The sequence below is a fragment of the Neopsephotus bourkii genome, unplaced genomic scaffold (genome assembly GCF_033783945.1).
Source record: "Neopsephotus bourkii isolate Nb327-2 ecotype Australia unplaced genomic scaffold, CSIRO-AGI_Nbou_v1 NB_741, whole genome shotgun sequence".
NCBI lineage: Eukaryota > Metazoa > Chordata > Aves > Psittaciformes > Psittacidae > Neopsephotus > Neopsephotus bourkii.
The window spans coordinates 3,042,346-3,060,230 of record NW_026901239.1 but is presented as its reverse complement, the minus strand read 5'-3'; the positions used below and the strand labels follow the sequence as shown (position 1 = coordinate 3,060,230).

Sequence of the window (17,885 nt, the reverse complement as noted above, 5' to 3'; positions counted from 1 at the left end):
CATGCTCAAAATACAAGATAGATTAAGCAGGTTTTTTCAGTAAGGCGATACCTACCAGTTTTGTCTTACTTGCCCAATTTTTGTGGTCTGTAAAGTTCCAGCAATGTAACTTCTTTTACAGCATCAGCGATCACATGAAGATCCTGCAGCTCTAAAATTCAGCTTCTATCAAGTGATCACAGCTGGACCTCGAGCACCATCTGAGCTTAAAGCTCTACAAAAGAGATGCCTATCACCAGGATTGTATGCTACACATATTGAAAGATGGCTAACTTACTTCCCACCTTATCAGGTGAATAAGACTGTAACTTGACATCCTAATCTCAAATATATACTATCATAAAATATTACCTTTGTAAAAGTCTTGCCTAGAGAATAGTGATCCACAGTGATATCCTAAATATACTAGAGCATTTTTTAAGACATCAGTTGTGATTCTTCGTAGCTATGTGTGAACTTTAACTTACAGCTGGCTTTCATTTGCTCATGCTTTTATCACTCTATGTCTGGCTCTTTCTCAGGAATATTGAGGAAAAGAGAACCATATATGCAGTGCTTTGTGGTCTTTTTAATATCAGATGTTCATCAGAGTTCCCAAAAGAAAAATTAAAGGGAAGCTACTCAGTTACATTTGTGTCTACTCTGAGTGGTAGCAGGTATGAGTGAGCATCAAGGGATGTCAGCTGGAACATTGCCCACCCTGTATGGGTTGAGAAGAGTTTTGATGTCTGAACACTTTGGGGTATAAAAAAATATCTTTTCCATCTGAAATGGGGATTGCCACATGGAAATGTATGTCATCTAGTGGGTTTGTACCACCATAATATTTCAGTGCAAAGTGTCTTCCCCCACTTCTTGGCCCTTTCGTGCAGAAATCTCCCTCAGGCTATGATTGTAAATAAACCTGTACCTGTGCAAGAGTTCACACACTGTCCCACTGCTGGCCATACTGCTTGAATTTTAACACACTTATGGCACGATTTGGACTCGTAGCAAAAAGCATATTGCCACGCAGTTTCAGAGCACAGTTAGAAGGGTAACAAGAACCATTACCGTTGGTGAGTGTGGACACAACCAATTTGGTTTTGCAGGCGAGATCAGGTCATGCTGTGCCATTTGACGTGAAGAACAGAAAGTTGTCTCCGATTTGTTTTTGTTAGCAATAGGGACAAAGCCTTGTTGCACATCAGTGCATTTGCCATCTCAGGCATCATCAGGTTTTTAGATGAGTTTATGTTCTACCTAACATAACTTTTTTGACTTTTTCATAACTTCTGTAGCTTAACCCCAGCTGGCAACTAAGCCACACACAACCCTTCGCTCAACTCCTGATAGAGTGGGAGAATTAGAAGAGTGAAAATGAGAAAACTCAGGGGTTGAGATAAAGATAGTTTAATAGGTAAAGCAAAAGCCATGCACACAAGCAAAGCAAAATATGGAATTAATTCACAACTTCCCACTGGCAGGCAGGTGTTCAGCCATCACCAGGAAGGCAGGGCTCCTTCATGTGTAACTGTTACTTGGCAAGGCAAAAGACCATAAATCCAAACATCCCCATCCTTCTTCCCCCTTTTTTTAGTTGCCAAGCATGATGCCATATGGTATGGAGTATCTTGTGACTCAGCTGGGGTCAGCTGTTCTGGCTATGTCCCCTCCCAGCCTCTTGTGCACTCCCAGCCTACTTGCTGGAAGTGTGAGGAGCAGAAATGGCCTTGACCCTGTAAGCACTCTTCAGCAGTAACAAAAACATCCCTGAACTATCAACACTGTTTCCAGCACAAATGCAAAAAATAGCCCCATGCCAGCAACTGTGAAGAAAATTTACTCCAGCCAGACCAGCACACTGTCAAAGTACTGGGTCTCTTTTGCACACTTTTTTTGGGGAAATTCTTACCCATTGCTGCCCATAACAGTGCATGCACATATCAGAGCCTTTGCTGGGACTTACTTATGCACTGAAACAATTTGGTATTCCTGATCATCTGCATTTGGTATCTTTCACTGATCCTTAATCCTCAGTGTATTCTTTGTGTTAAGACCAGTTTTTCTGTGTGTCTTTGAGCCTCAAAGTGTGTGTGTTTATGGACCTGTAGATTTCTGTATAGATAGCACATAAGCAACCTGGAAATTGGATCTCCCTATAAGCTTCTTTGGCCTATAACATACAAATCATTAGCTTCCTTCTGGTTCTGTGTAAGATCAAGCCTCAAAAGATGCACATCCTAAGCCCTGATCATGTGTGATACACAAGACCAGGCAGACAATATCATATGATCAGTATCTCCTCAGTAGATTTATTTCTGGAATGGATTTTTTTACATTAGCAGTGTTTCTGGCACTACTCCCCACCCAGCATTTAAAGATTACTTCAGTTGAGGGAGTTTGGCTGCAATCTGAACCTTCTGCTTATTCAGGACTTGCTTAGCTGAGACAAGTTGGCTGGAGTCTGCACCTTCTGTTTTCTTGTGTGCCAAGGAAGCTCTGGTGCATCTAGTTGGTGGTGTTCTCCACATACCCTCTTTTGGCCAGCCTTTGCAGTAATATCGTGATACTCATATGAAATTCTCTACATTATGTTTTCATTAGCTTTTCTTCAAAATTGAACAATGCATATTGTCATACAGATTTTTGCCAGATTCTACATCCCAGAATGATAACCCTAGTAGCATTATTTTTCCTCTGTAAAAGTACCAGGGATTAACTTGCATTGCAAAAGCAATGAAATACAGTAGGCCATATCCAAACTAATTATCAAGTTCAAAGAAGCATAAAGCAGTTACGGAAGCCAGACCTGAAATCAGCTCATCATAAAAGCCTTATCCAAAACTATGAGAGCCTTTCTTCAGCAAGAGAGCTCTCACCCAGACCATCTAAGACTGTCTATAATTTTTAATGCTGTATAAATCTGGGAAGTCTCTACACATGACTGAATTGAAGTCTTAACGTCCCTTGTGAAGTTGGTAGGTATGAAGTAAGTGTTCAAGTAGCAACGGAAATTGGTAAGGGTCCCCTTTGCATTAGAAAAGTGGTAATAGCACACTTGTCTTGCATGGTAAGAAACTGCAAATCTCAGAGGATTTTGCAAATTTCAGGTTCAGATGGTTAGAAGGCTGATTGACTTAATTTATTATCTTGTAATACAAAAATCCTCTTTTCTCTGGCCACCTAGCAGATCTCTAGAAGCTCAAGAAGCTAATGCCTCAAGTTCATTTCCCACCTGCAACTCATTGCTTCAATATGGTCATACAGAAGAAAAGAGGACCTGGTATGACTAACTCCCTCATGATCCAAAAGATTTGCTCATGTGCCAGCCTTACAGGAAACAAAGCTGATTTTTGCAACAGCCATCACATAATGGCCAGTCTAAAGCTGACAGATTTAGGCTGTGTCTGAGCTAGTCTATTCTCCAAAATGTCTCTCTTGCTCCTCTACCGCCATGGTGACTTTCAAACACCAGATAACTCATCTATAGTGGGAGAGCAGGGACTTAAACTATCTCTGTGGGGATGATGGTGCACTGGAACAGGTTGCCCAAAAAAGTGGTAAATGCTCCATCCCTGGCAGTGCTCAAGGCCAGGCTGGACAGAGTCTTGGGTGACATGGTCTAGAGTGTGGTGTCCCTGCTCGTGACAAGGGTGGTGGAACTGTATGATCTTAAGTTCCTTTCCAACCCGAACTATTCTGTGTCTATGATTCTTCAGCTGCCAGCAATTTTACAGTAAAATGATCAATATGATGTAAAGTGACTCAAAATACTTCGTCTGTAGTATTTTCATTATATATGAAGCTATCCACTTTGTCAGAACTACATTAAGTTTTCTACCTTTCTAATACATGAAATGCTTAGATTTTGAGGAATTTAATGAAGTTAACATCTTCCTGAGATCAGGATATGAACGAATCAGTACAAGTAATGAAAAATTTTGCTTCAGTTCCTTACAGCCTCTCTGGTGGTTGAGAGGGAGCATTTTTGTTACCTGCTTATTGGGAATGCCAGGAATTGGAATGAATTTCCATTGGTAAAACTTCTTCTTACATGTCTGTTTTAGGGCAGCAGAAGTACGAAGGGCCCAGATATTTACCTGTATGTGATTTTAAAGAGTGAAGAAAAAAACCCTCACTCCTTTTCTTTCAGATGGAAATATCACCCATTTGAGATGGTTTTTTGACCTCTGTTCTTTTGAAGCACTTAAAGCCTTGTTTTCAAAGCTTATGTCTCAGGAAAACAATGAGTTCTTTCATGCAACTGGCTGCAAAGACTTCTGGAATGGGCTACTGTTTTCTGAATAGCCTGACACTTCCACTAGACCACATCTATCTGGGTAATTCCGAAGACCAGTCTTCTAAAAGAAAAGATGTTTTTTCCCTTTTGATTATGCTCTGAAACCTCATAATCTAGCAAAGTTTAAGTTTCATTCAGTCATGGAAGAAATTTATATGATTTTAGCCTTTCTGCTTGCATGGAAATTTGAAAACAAGCTTCATATTGCTTGCAAAAGGGGAGTGTTGAACCCCCTTACGAACCTATTTCCCCTTTTGTTTTCATCATCGTAACAGAAAAAATAGAGGTGTTTCCATGACAGGAAATGAAGGCTTGACTAACCCATTTGGGACTTTGCTTGTCTTCCAAGAGTCACAGAGACCCAAACTTGCAGCACCATCAGTGTGGCATTTGCCCATGATGCCACACCTGAGAAAATTCTCAGGTAGTGACTGTTTCCCTGAAGATTCACTTTCAGGTAAAAGCATGTATGTGTCTGAAGTAGCCTTCTGTGAGGATATGTATGGTCAAGCACTTGAAGAGAAAAAAATGAGCTACCAGTACCTGCCTTTCTTAAGAGATGTGTTGCACATCTTCTATCTATCTACATCCCTGCCTTGAGGTCATCATAATACCTGCCTTTAATATTTTCGAAGGAGGGAGTTTTTTTCAACATGTTATGTTGAGTATATTCAACATATTTCAACAAATATGCATGGTTGTGTGGATTTCACCTAACATCATCCTACCTACTGTTTTCTGTTTTTCTGGTCATTTCCAGGGACAAGCTTTTCACCATTACTGTAATATACAGAATCATGGAATAGTTTGAATTGGAAGGAACCTTAGAGGTTATTTAGTCCAACTCCTCTGCAATGAGCAGGGACATCTTCAACTAGATCAGGTTGCCCAGAAACACATCCAGCTTGGCCTTCAGTGTCTCCAGGGATGGTGCATCCACCATCTCTCTGGATAACCTGGGCCAGTATTTTACCACCCTCAGTGGAAAGAATTCTTTTCCTCACATCCAGCCTGAATCCTCCCTTTTTTAGTTCAAAAAACCATCACCCCCTCGTCCTGTTGCAACAGCCCCTGATAAAAAATCTCTTGCCATCTTTCTTATGTACTAAAAGGTCCCAATAAGGTCTCCATGATTGTGTCTGTGAGAATTAGAGGTTAGATCTCTAAACATTACTTTTTTTTTCTTGTCTAGTCAACTCTCACTCAATTTGCTGCCAATATTTCTTATCTTTCTAGGTCCTTTACTGCTATTTCTCTGTTGTCACAACCACTTCTGTCCTGGGTTCAGCAGTAGCAGTCATTTTTCTCTTTCTTAGTAGCTGGTGCAGTGCTGTGTTTTTGACTTTCAGCCTGGGAACAGCGCTGATAACACCGATGTTTTTAGTTGTTGCTAAGTAATGTTTACTCTGACCAAGGACTTTCTCAGTCTCATGCTCTGCCAGGAAAGAGGGGAAGCCAGGAGGAAGCAGAGACAGGACACCTGACCCAAACCAGACAAAGGGATATTTCATACCACAGCACGTCATGCCCAGTATATAAACTGGGGGCAGTTACCCAAAAGGGCTAGATCACTTCTTGGGTCAGGCTGGGTATCAGTCGGTGGGTGCTGAGCAGTTGTATTCTCTTCCCTTGTTATTTCCCTTATCATTATTATTATTGGTGGTAGCAGCAGTGGTTTGTGTTATACCTTAGTTATTGGACTGTTCTTATCTCAACCCATGGGAGTTACATTCTTCCAATTCTCGTCCTCATCCCTCTGGGAGGAGAGGGGAGAAGAAGAGGGATGTGAGAAGAGGGCTGCATGGTCCTGAGTTACCAGCTGGGCTTAAATCATGACAGCTTCCAGTTTGATTTCAGATTTAATTAATGTGCCATTTACCCTGCTCCCAAGTCATTAATGATGGTGACAATTAAAACTGGACCAATTATCATTCTCTAGGGCAGTACTCTCCATAGAATGAATGAGTTGACAGAGGTTGATATTTCAGTTTAAATCTTGAAATAATGGCTTTTAAATGGACATATATTTTCTTTCTTGTAGTTGCTAATTATTGATGGACAGCAGCTGCGAACTGACCCATCTACTGTAATGGATGAAGTACAGAAGTTTCTGGGAGTCTCTCCTCATTATAATTACTCTGAAGCCCTAATGTGAGTTAATTTAATCATCATTTTCGCATATTTCAACAATCCTAAAATACCAGTTAGTAAGTTATAAGTAAGCTCACTGCAAAACAAAGGGTCTCATACTTCTCCTTTGAGCTGGCAGTAGGATTTATTCTTCAGCATCTGCAAAAAAACAGTTCAGGGTTAGATTTTCTGTGACTCATCTACTGAGCTGCTGTATATGGAACTTGACTGTTACAGAAGTAGACCTCTAACAAATGGACAAAGTACTGTTTTGAGGGAATTGCATATGAATTTTGGATGAATCAAAAGGAATTTTATTTCCAGAAGTGGAACATGGAAGGCTGACTTGCATAAATAGAAAAAATATGTTTATTTTTGACATTAGCTGCAAGACAGATTCAGCAGGATCAGTCAGAAATGTAACATCCACATCCTAAATACCCATCTTTTGGATGTGTAAATACACAAATCCTGGATTCTGACATTTATATTTGGTTGCCCTTAAAATAAAACTGATAACCTTAGGTTTACTCTTTTGATTCTTCAGTCTGAACTTGGGAGATGCATCCTCCTTGCAGTATCTCACAACCTTCACATGCTCCAAAATACTTGTTTCAGGTTCGATTCACATAAAGGTTTCTGGTGTCAGCTCCTGGAAGAAGGAAAAACAAAGTGTCTTGGAAAGAGCAAAGGTAGAAAATACCCTCCTATGGATTCTGAGGTAAACCATTATGCTCACTGGCATTATAAAGGGATTCAGTTGCCACATGTGGGACACCACACAGACAAAATCAACAGACAAAAGAAGGGAGAGAAGACAAAATTAAGTAGACATTATTTATTTGACTAGCTTAGTGGAGTGCATAGACTTTTTCAATTCTTGATTTTAAATGTGAAGAATATAAATAATTTATAAAAAAAAAAAACAACCCAGCTCTTAAAATTTGGTACCTCTTAGTAAAATAAACTTGAAACCCCTGAAATTCACTTGGAAACCTCTTGCTTTTACCTAAGTGACTTAAGTAGCAGAGACTCCACAATGCTTGGTTTTTTCTCAGTCATGATCAGATACATGTATTTCTGTCTGGTCCCTTGTCTTTGAGAGTAGTTAGACCACGACAAGTAACACAGACTCTCACATAATCCAGTTTCAAGATTGTTTCTGTTTACGAGTTTTATAAATGGCTCCCCCAGACAAATGCTCAAATGAAGACATTTCCATCAGATCAAACGCTACAGCCTTTACCCAAGGGCAGTTTAGTCTCCTATTCTAGCTGTATCTTTTATGTTTATTCTGTCCCGTATTCCCATTTCATTTAGCCTGACTAAAATGCATATATAAACTTACAGTTTGAACAGCAGTAAGTATTAATGCAGCAAGTAAGCCAGGACTTCTTTTTCATAGAACTTAAAAGTAACTTTACATCATTAGAATGATACTGATATGAAATCACTGGGTGAGATGAGACAAAACTATATTTGTTTATGGTTGTACTTTTCAACTCTAAATACTTCTGAACAATGGGTTATTAATTGATACATGCCTACATATGAAGCTTTGGTTTCAGTCATTACTTAAGTAAATTCAAAGTGACTGCATCAGAGTGTGAATCTTAATGTACATGACTGTCTGAGAGTAGAATCAGATCCTTTGCTTTGACTTCAGTGTTCATTTTTGACAACCTTTGTTTCTCTTGAAATTACCTTCTATAGTACAACTCCTAACTGAAAAGCTTAAACTTGCATGCAGTAGATAGCGTAAAGGAATATAAATTGCTTTAAAGAAAGTAAAGTTTTGACATGGGTAAAATAAACTTCTAGAATGAAACCTAGAATTAACAGTAACTGCAGTAGGCATTTTCTTAAATAAAAGTATTTATTTTTGTATCCCATCAGTGCAGGGCTTTTCTGTCAAGCTACTACAGAGATCACAATGTGGAACTGTCAAAACTCCTACACAAATTGGGACAACCCCTGCCATCATGGCTGAGACAGGAGCTACAGAAAGTAAGATAGCATTGAAACACAGCTTTTTGAAATCTTTCTTCCATACTTCAGTCATCGTATCTGAAGTCTCCAGGAGCTACTAGAAGGTCTTGTAAAATATACTTCTTCAAAAAAGAGTAAAAGATAGAAATTATTTCCATGTGCTGGCATGTGGATTGTGAAAATACATGTGTTTCTTTAGAGCTCCGGTGGGCCAGATCTTTCTCACAAACATTTCTGGGCCTGTGGACCTGTGGACCCCTGTGCACATATGTAGAAGTTATTTGCAACTGGTATAAGTTTGAGATACGTGACCTGTCCAATTTCATGGTAAATACATACATATACAGACACACATTTTATATATCAGTTTAAAAGTATTGTGTCTCGTGTAGGTTTTATAGCCCATTGTTAGACCACTGACAGTTTTTCTTACTATTTGATTCTTGTCTTGCACAAACTAAGAAAACTTAATGTAGCACAAAAAATGCCAAGTGTACTTCAGGGTTAGAAGTACAGTTATTATATGTGATTTAGCTGTGCACAGCAGCAAAATACACAGAGCAAAATATGGAAGCCACAGGCAAATGCAATGTAGAAACATCCCCCACTCCCACACCCCCAACCCCCAAGAAAACATTACCTATGATTATAGCCTGTAACAAACAACATACCCTTACAATATGGTAAGGGCCTTTGACCACAATTACTATGTATGATTTTGGACTGACTGAAATGGCAAAATACAGAATATTGTCATTATCTGAGCAGAAATTGAATTGGACATGTGAAGTACAAAAGCTGCAGTATAATTCTTATGAGCAGTATTATACTTACACAATTGTGAACGAAACTGAAGCAGTGCAATGAACAGGCTTTTACTCCTGGCTTCCACAACCAGCCAGACACTGCCCTCTGGGCTTACTTTGGTGTGAATCAGGAGCAACTCTGCTGAAATTAATGAAAAACTCATAAAAAGCAGAAACACATCCATACTTAGATTGTCTTAATTTGCACTGCTATTTTTTCCTTAATTTATTTGCCTTCAGTCTCTATGGTTTGTACATTCTAAGATCCCTCAACCTAATCAAAATCATAGCACCTTTCAGTAACCTTCAGTTTATGTCAGCTGCAAAAATCTGTCACATTTCCAGATGAAAATACTGGTTCCGGTTCCAGATGTTTTCAACATGTGTTGTATTAAACATTAGGAATAATCTGTAGGGGAAAAAAAACACAGTATGTAGTCATGGTAGAAAATTACACTGTAATCATGGGAGACACAAATATCCAGCCTTATGTTTATGTGATACATTTCAATGATACATCTCATAGTGTATCAGTTGAGATGTGAGATAAAGTCTAATTAATAGTAAGAAAAAATTGGGAAAGAGGATGAAAGAAAACTTCAGCTGAGGACAGCCTTGCTGCTTCTCCACTAAATTTTGACTCTGTTTCTTAGAGGCATGAAGAGGTAGTGAAAATGAAACAGAACTGCAGTACTAAATGCAATGCTTTTTACAGTAGCTCTATAACATTATGATTTGGTTTAGGGTGAATAGTTAAAAATACACATCAAATGATGGGAAAACTTCATGTGTCTCAGTGCTGCTTTCCAACATTTATGTAATCATATAATTTAACTTTCAAGGTAATAGAACGGAAACCAGTCTGTTATTCCCTAAACAGTAAAGAGATGTTGAGATCCTTACTGTACCTCTAACTGGTAATCTTTATTATTTATTGATTTTGTTTATGTAATATGTGGTTTTGATAGGTCAGTAAAGAAAAAAGTCTAGACAAATTTGTTGTATTTAACAATATTCTTTACACAACAAATTTTTGCTAAGGGAAAATGCATGAGTAATGATGAGGACCTTCTAGAGTAAACATTTTTAAGATTAACATATTTATTATTTATTAGGGTAAGAGCTTTTATTTCATTTTAAATAGTTACTGTCATATGGATTTGTCCCAGAGGCTGACTTGTTGTGAAGTACTTCTTATTTGATAAAAAAAACACTCTGGATTCTGAAGATCTGTAAAAGCAAGTACTCTGCCTGCTATGGACAGCTCATGCCTCCTGCAAGCTTCTATATGGATTTGCTACAATGAAATTGAATAACTGGAGAAAATACCTGGGGTTTTCATCCTGGTATGATTTGTTTTACCCTTAATATAACCTGATGTAACTTCACTCAAACATTTTTTGAAAAATCCACAGAAGGAAAGGGCTGCACATTGATAGTTCATTTTTTAAGAACTCCTTTCTGCCTTATTTCTCTGGGAAGCCAAGGCACCCACAAAATGAGAATGAGTAGGTAGTCAGGCACAGAGTTGTGATAGGGACATGCACATCAGTTGCATTCTCCCTCCAGAAATTTTACAACAGACACAGTGACATGTCTCAAATCTGTGAAATACTGTGTGAGTACTCACTGAGGTACAGCAAGGAGCCCACTGCAATCATAGAATCATAGAATAGTTAGGGTTGGAAAGGATCTTAAGATCATCAAGTTCCAACCCCCCTGCCGTGGGCAGGGACACCCCACTCTAAACCATATTACCCAAGGCCTCGTCCAACCTAGGCTTGAACACCGCCAGGGATGAAGCATTCACAACCTCCCTGGACAACCTATTCCAGTGCCTCACTACCCTAACAGGAAAGAATTTCCTCCTTATATCCAATCTAAACTTCCCCTGTTTAAGTTTTAACACATTACCCCTTGTCCTACCACTACAGTCCCTAATGAAGAGTCCATCCCCAGCATCCCTATATGCCCCCTAAAGATACTGGAAGGCTGCTACCTGCTAAAACAGCCCAACTGGAGTCACATGTAGCACTGCAGAGATAAGCCCCCAGATGCATGGCCTTGGCCTTGGCCTTGGCCTTGGCCTTGGGTGGATTGGGTTTGGTTTGGCAGCTAACCACAAAGCTCATTCTCCAGGAAGGAGTGACTCTCAAGTCCTGATGAGGAACAGCAGATTGGAGCTCTTGTATCATACCAGTGCCTGTCCTAAAGGAGGGAACTGGAAACAAAATGAATCAGTTCCTAGGGAAATCTTTGGCGGATTCCTGTGGTAACTTTACCTGACTGGATATTTTGAACAAAGTAGCTTGACCTCGAACTGCATCTGAAAGGGCATAATCTTTCTGTTGTGATGCACCTGTTAAGCACTAGCATCTTTAGAAAAGGTGCTGTGGGATTAGCTTCTTGTATGCTGGGAGGGCTAATCTCTGATACAAAAGCAATGGAGAAATAAAGGCAACTGCTGGTGCTTTTTACAGTTCCAAATTTCTGATGCTCGCTTATTACTTGTTAATAGAAAGATGGTATGAAGCAACTTTTTTTTTCTCAAGAACTATTCTATTTAAATATGTTCTTACATTTAACAGTAGACTTTAAAAAACACTACTTTTAATGTGCAGTCAACTTGGTGAAGAATGAAGAGTCTGAGGAAAGCATGCAGACAACAGCTACATGTGTTATTGCCCAAATCGTAGGATGCACATGAATACAGCTGAGTAAGCAAGTCATACAACATGAATTACCTGCCAAAGTATAACTAATTCTATTCACAGCTTACTTACAATAGGTGTTTGATTTCCAGAAATAGACTATCAATATTAACGCTCTTAAAAAAAAAAACTGATTCATTACAATGAATTAATATTTGCTAGTCAAAGTCAAATATGTTGTACTGTGTGGTTGATAAAACAGCCATGGTTTCTGCTGTCCTGGTAGATAACTGCACAATTGCTTGATTATGTGAGCTTCAGCTTCATTTTCATAAATATGATTCTGAAATTTGCTTTCTGCAGAATCTGTGCCATTAAAAGTTAATGTGTGACTATGAACAGAAAGTGACCATTACAGGAGGTGTAAAAGGGCCTGATATGAAATAACTGAATTATTTAAGCAAACATTGCTGAAAATGCTGTTGATATTTTCCCAGTTCTACTCCTGCAGATTTAGTCGCAATGTTTTGCAGACTTACTTGTACAGAATATCCTTTTTCATTGCTTAAAAATATGAAACTTCCTCAGGAAGAAATTAAGTAGGTATTTCAGTGTTATAGAGGTAATACTCTTGTCATTCACATTGAATGAAAATTGCTGGAAACATTTTTCTCAAAGTTTTTTTTTAATAAAAATAGCTATTATTCTGATAGTGGCATGGTATCTGAAGTGCGACAATAAACTCTGATAAGAAAATGTAGTGCTGTGTGGAAGTGATTTTTCCATTCATAAAAGCTGTCCTTTTCCAGGTTACTTAGCAGCTATTGCAGCTGGACACTGAGCTACAACAATCCAAGAGCATGGGAGCAGCATGAAATGTTTTCAGAAATCAAAAAAAGCACTTACTGTCTCTGTAAGTGAATGTTACTGCTTTATGCAGCTGCTTGTTTTACTGCTTGTTTTCCTGCTCACTTTTTTTCTTGTGCCAGAAGTTGCTAATGTGCTATAGAAACATTTCCAGAGCTTGCTGATTTTAATATAACAAGCAGACTTTATTCATATCATTTGCTGTGAGGATTCAGTAGTTGTGCCAATGATTAGCCTACACAGAAATGATAAAACCTTTCTTCAGAGAAACCTCTAAAATGGTATCAATGTGCAAAGGAAAATTCACTGTTATCAACAAATTTGGAACAGTACAGGAAACTGTATTACCTATCTGGGCAAAAGCTGCTTAGTATCTTCATCGAGGTACAAAAAGTAGGAAACCTATGTTAAGACAATAGTCCATCACAGAGAAGTAATGCAACCTGTAAATTAGAAGCTGCTTTTATAATACCCATTTCTGTAATCTCTAAGAATCACAAAACTGGAATGGCAAAGTCGTAACAGAAAAGCATTAAGCAAAGGGAAAAGATCTTTGCTACAAGTAACACCTGCCTGACCTCTGTCTCAAGTTTATCTGCTTTCATTTACTTTTTTTTTTTTTCAGTTCTTCCAATCCCAAAAGTCTTAGTGCTCAAAGGCAAAAGACATTTATTTTGCCTCTGTGGACCACAGATGGATGAAGAAAGCACAACTGTCAGCATCAAAGGATAAGTCACAGGAATGGGGAAGCAATTAACAGCTGAACCCAGAGTTAGGGAAGTCTGAGTAGAGGGGGAATTTAGACGCATCAAGGTGATAGATTTGAAAAGCATATAGTGACCGTGAGTCTTCATGACTCTGTTTTCTCTCAGGTTATTTCTTTCTTTTTTTTTTTTAACACAGTATTTTCATTCTTCACTTCCCTTTTTCTGTTCTGATCTTCTCTTGAGAAATTCAGATGGGAAGTAAGGCTTATGTACAAACACATAAAACCCAAACAAATATTAAAAAAACCAGAAAAATATCTTTTGCATAACTTTTATAATACACAGTATATGTGTTTTAGCTATAGAACTCTGTCTGGAAGGAAAACATTACGAGCTGAAGGCAGGAGCCAGCTCTTTTATGCCTGTGACAGTGGAAATAAAATTCCTGAACACAAATGGTGCAAGGTCAGAACAGCTGATGGCACAGGTAGGACTGTAGGGTGTGTTAGGGCTGTAATTTGTCTCCACTTTTGTACAATCCTAGCTGCAGTTTTATTATTCTGCAACACTGCTGAAAATCATGTATTTGAGGCAGCAGTATTACATCATCATCATCGCCTGAAAATGATTAAAAACCTTTAACATGACAGATAGGCCTTAAATAGTTTCCTGTCTTTCCCATGGGGATAAAAAGATAAGAAATGTGATACCAAAATATAAGCCCAAAGGCAGCTTCCAGGAGTACAGTAGTCCTCACTTCCAGCCTCTTCTTCAAAAACTTCCTAACTATTCAAGTAACAAGTCATCCTGCTGTAGCTGATTGAGCCAAATTTTCAGTCCCCTGGCTGGGTCAGTTCACTGGCACGTGGCCTGCAGAAGTCAAAATTGCCTGCCCATTCTTCCAGCATGCCCATGCATGGAATATGAACTCACCTTTGAGGCACTGGCTGTGCCAAAGAGCAGTTTTTGTGGCCTGTACCCAGCTTTAAAAACCATCCTTCCCTGCAGTGAGGGTTACTGTACCAATACTTGAGTTATGACACTGTGGTGTAATTAAGTATGGTAACTGGGGGAGGTTTAGGCTTGATGTGAGGAAGCATTTCTTTAGCGAGAGGGTGGTCAAACACTGGAATAGGTTTCCTAGAGAGGTGGTGGATACTCCAAGCCTGTCACTGCTTAAGAGGTGTTTGGGCAATGCCGATAACAACCTGCTTCACCTTTGGTCAGCCTTGAAATGGTCAGGCAGTTGGACCTACAATAGATCAGTGTAGGTCCCTTCCAACTGAAATAGTCTATTTATTTTTTACTCTATTTTTTCTATTTTGCTGTAATTAAAAATGTGGGTGTAGGAATTTGGCTGGCATTAACAAGATACACTTGCTTATATGGACTGGAAAATTACCTGTATTTACTAAAGGGATGGCTTCATTTTTCTAGCACATCTTTCATGACACCACCTCTTCTTCCTTCTTAGTCCACGGTTATTAAATAACAAATAGTAGTGTGTTAGCATTTAAGGCCCATCTTCCGACTTGACCAAGCATACATGTGCATATACATATAGCCAGGTTGGACAGGGCTTTGGAGCAACCTGGTCTAGTGGAAGGTGTCCCTGCCCATGGCAGGAGGCTGGAACTGGATGAGCTTCAAGGTCCCTTCCAACCCAAACCAGGCTGCGATTCTATGGAAAGCAGCATCAAGACCCACACCAGCCGAAGACAGCCACTTTGGTTCGGGGAGTAACGGCAGCCTGCTTTCAGTGAATCTTTCACTGCGCTTCCTCCTGTGGTTGTGATTTCGGCAACATCCGGAAGGGCCTGAATGCTATGCGCAAGGCTTTAACCCTTCTGACAACCGCCCCCGCCCATACCCCTCACCGCACCTCAGCCTATCACAGCGTTCAGCTTCCGCTTGGGCGGGGCCTACATTCCGGCCGCCGCACGGCGCCGAGCCGCGTTTTTCCCGTGGAAGGCGCTTGCGCACTGCTACGTCTCAGTTCCTGCGGTGCGCGTGGAGGCGGCTTTGCTGCGCGTGGCTTTTGAGCCGCTGGGTGAGGTCTTGGTGGGCGCGCGGGGCGACCGCCTGTGGGACGGGACGGGACGTGGCGTGGCGGCGAGGAGGGTGGGGGAGGCGTCGGAGCTCGGTGCCCAGGCAGTATCGCAGCCGCGGAGCGCTCCTTTCTGCCGGCGGGGTTAGGCCCGAACCGAGCTACCGCGGCAGAGGAGTGAGCAGCAGGTGGGCGCCGCGGCGAAGGCGCACGTTAACCGGCGGCGGGGGCGGGGGGAGGGCCGCGAGGAGAGAAGGGGAAATGGCGGCCGGCACGTGTCGGGGTGGGTAGGGGTGATCCATGACTCCATGGGGGCTGCCGCCCGTGGCTGTCTCCCTTCCTAGGCATGGAAGAGCAGTTCCTTACTAATTGGCAAAACTTCTACCCGCTTATGGGTTTTAGTCGTTGACTGTAGCAAGGGACAGCCCGAATCGGCCGATGTGTGTGGCGCCGTGGCATTGGCCCTGTAGTGTTTTGGAGCGGTTTTTTGTGGATTTGTTGATTTTTGGTGGAGTTTTGGGTTGGAGTGTTTTTGTGTGTTTGTTTCCCCCATCCCTCCCGCAATAAGTAGAGCACAGTTTTCAAACTTTTTTTTTTTCTTTTTTTTCCTCTTCCTTTCTCAGGGGGGCAGAAACTGAAGCATGGAGATGCATTTGTTGCCATTGAAGATCCTTCCTAAAAAAGCTGTGTGACTGGGTACGTGTTACATAATACGCTCTTAAAAGTGAGGTTTTGGGCAGGAATAATACTGATTTTATAGTTTACTTTAGGGACTGAACTGCTGAGATGTGCCTGTTGAAATCAGGATTTGGTGTTTTGTTGCTTCATTTGGTGTGTATATTTTATTGGCAGAAAAATTATAACCAAGTGTATATGGTAGTGTGACTAGGAAGGATTGGGCCGCAGTAGAGATGCATTAGATATGCTGGGAAGAGGGGTTTATGATAAAAAAGTATGGCATGTCGCTGTGCTCTTGCCTGCAAAACTAGACGTATTGGATTCCACAGATTTCTTGGGGAAGACTGTGCCAGGGAAGTGATATAAGAAAAGGCCAGCATCCAAGCAGCATGGGGTTAACTTAGATCCAAGATAGGGAACAGTGTGTTGCAAGATAATAGGAACAGCCAGTATGTGAAAACAGGAAATACATTGTCTGGAAGACCACTCAAGAAAGAACCGGTTCTTACTAGCCCTGTGGTGCAAGTTAAGAGAAGCAATCCCCCTTGCGCCCAGCGCCGTAATACACATTTTACAGCTCTCCTTGAGTTGTAGAGTCTGTTTCTGTGCATCAGAAGTGTCTTTCAATAAACACATTTCTGATTTAATGAAGTGAGTATGAATCTGCAGAGGCAGGAGCAGAGGGAGATGTCATGAAGATACTAAAAGTTTTGTTTCAGAGCAGTTTAGAACTCCTAGGAGCACATCATACGGTTCAGTGATGTTTGCTGTGTTGTATGTGTTTTCAGTAGGAAGATTAAACTGCTTCAAACTTGTTTTTACAGGGGAAGAACACTCTTGAGCTGTTGTGACAGAAGAAGATGGGGCTAAATTCCACACCTGAGTTATAAGAGTAACTGATTAGAACTTTCTAATTTTTACTTAGGGTGGGGTAGATCTGTCTGATACTCTGCATTTGATACCTTTCACGAGCAATAGTATTCCTGGTTATCAAGCAGAGACAGCAAATGCTAATTTTAGTCTAGATCTTAATCTCACTTTAGAATTAACAGAAATGAACTTTATTTTAAAAGTTAAATGAATTTTTAAAAAATTAAATGAGAGATTCTGCAGCCCGTCTGTCCTTATTACAAAGAAGTGCTGGAATGTAGGTTGCTGTGCCTAAGATTAGCCTTGATTGCTTCTGTACAAATGCAGCTAGGATGACTAGCTTTTTTTATGCTGCTTTTAGGGATCTTCCACTGCTCCTGTCTTTGGGCTTTTGCAAAGTCTGAAGCAATTCTAATAACGTTATTGATAGTTTCGTGGCTGTGCTGTGTTCTGTTATGTGGCTGATGTTGGCACAGTACTATTTGATCCGATCATGGGCGTATTTAGTGGTGGTGCTTCTGCTGTTCAGGTGTGTTAGAAAGGTGGCTGCAAGGAGTACACTGCATAAACTGAAGGTAAGTTTGTGAAGTCTAGAGAAAGAATGTGGTATCTACAGTCAATGTAAATCAGTCAAATGTATGAACAAGTTAATAAAGAGACATTGACTTTGACTGCGAGTGTTGTCTTTTCTTTGCAAGACTACTGATAACCAAGAGTAGACATGCATGTGTTCTTTGGAATTACTTCTGCAACTGTGGGGATACAGCTTTGGTAGCTGAGCCCGAAGTTTGTGACTCTGGTTTCAGGGCAAATGTTGCTGATGCGTTGTTGATCAAATTGTCTGGGAACCATTCCAGA

General features: G+C 40.3%; 1 protein-coding gene, 1 long non-coding RNA gene and 1 other non-coding gene across 5 annotated transcripts in view; all 3 read left to right on the top strand.

The window, feature by feature from the left end:
- The window catches only part of LOC133212881 (bifunctional heparan sulfate N-deacetylase/N-sulfotransferase 3), a 64,314-nt gene extending 51,696 nt beyond the window's left edge, over positions 1–12,618 (top strand). For 2 of the 3 annotated variants that reach the window (XM_061354714.1, XM_061354713.1), the window contains 4 exons: positions 122–292; positions 6,324–6,433; positions 7,031–7,133; positions 8,309–10,646. In XM_061354714.1, the coding sequence (XP_061210698.1) occupies positions 122–292; positions 6,324–6,433; positions 7,031–7,133; positions 8,309–8,428 (504 nt within the window). In that variant the 3' untranslated portion in view covers positions 8,429–10,646. Of the gene's footprint in view, positions 1–121; positions 293–6,323; positions 6,434–7,030; positions 7,134–8,308; positions 10,647–11,795 lie in introns of those variants that run through there. The other variant, XR_009725636.1, reaches the window with a different exon arrangement.
- Positions 12,619–15,775: 3,157 nt separating this feature from the next.
- On the top strand, positions 15,776–15,906 carry LOC133212884 (small nucleolar RNA SNORA24). Its single transcript, XR_009725637.1, has one exon. It is a non-coding gene; the product is annotated as a small nucleolar RNA SNORA24 (small nucleolar RNA).
- Positions 15,907–16,081: 175 nt separating this feature from the next.
- LOC133212880 (uncharacterized) lies at positions 16,082–17,223 on the top strand. The gene is made up of 2 exons (XR_009725635.1): positions 16,082–16,514; positions 16,772–17,223. It is a non-coding gene; the product is annotated as an uncharacterized LOC133212880 (long non-coding RNA).
- The last annotated feature ends 662 nt before the right edge of the window (positions 17,224–17,885 follow it).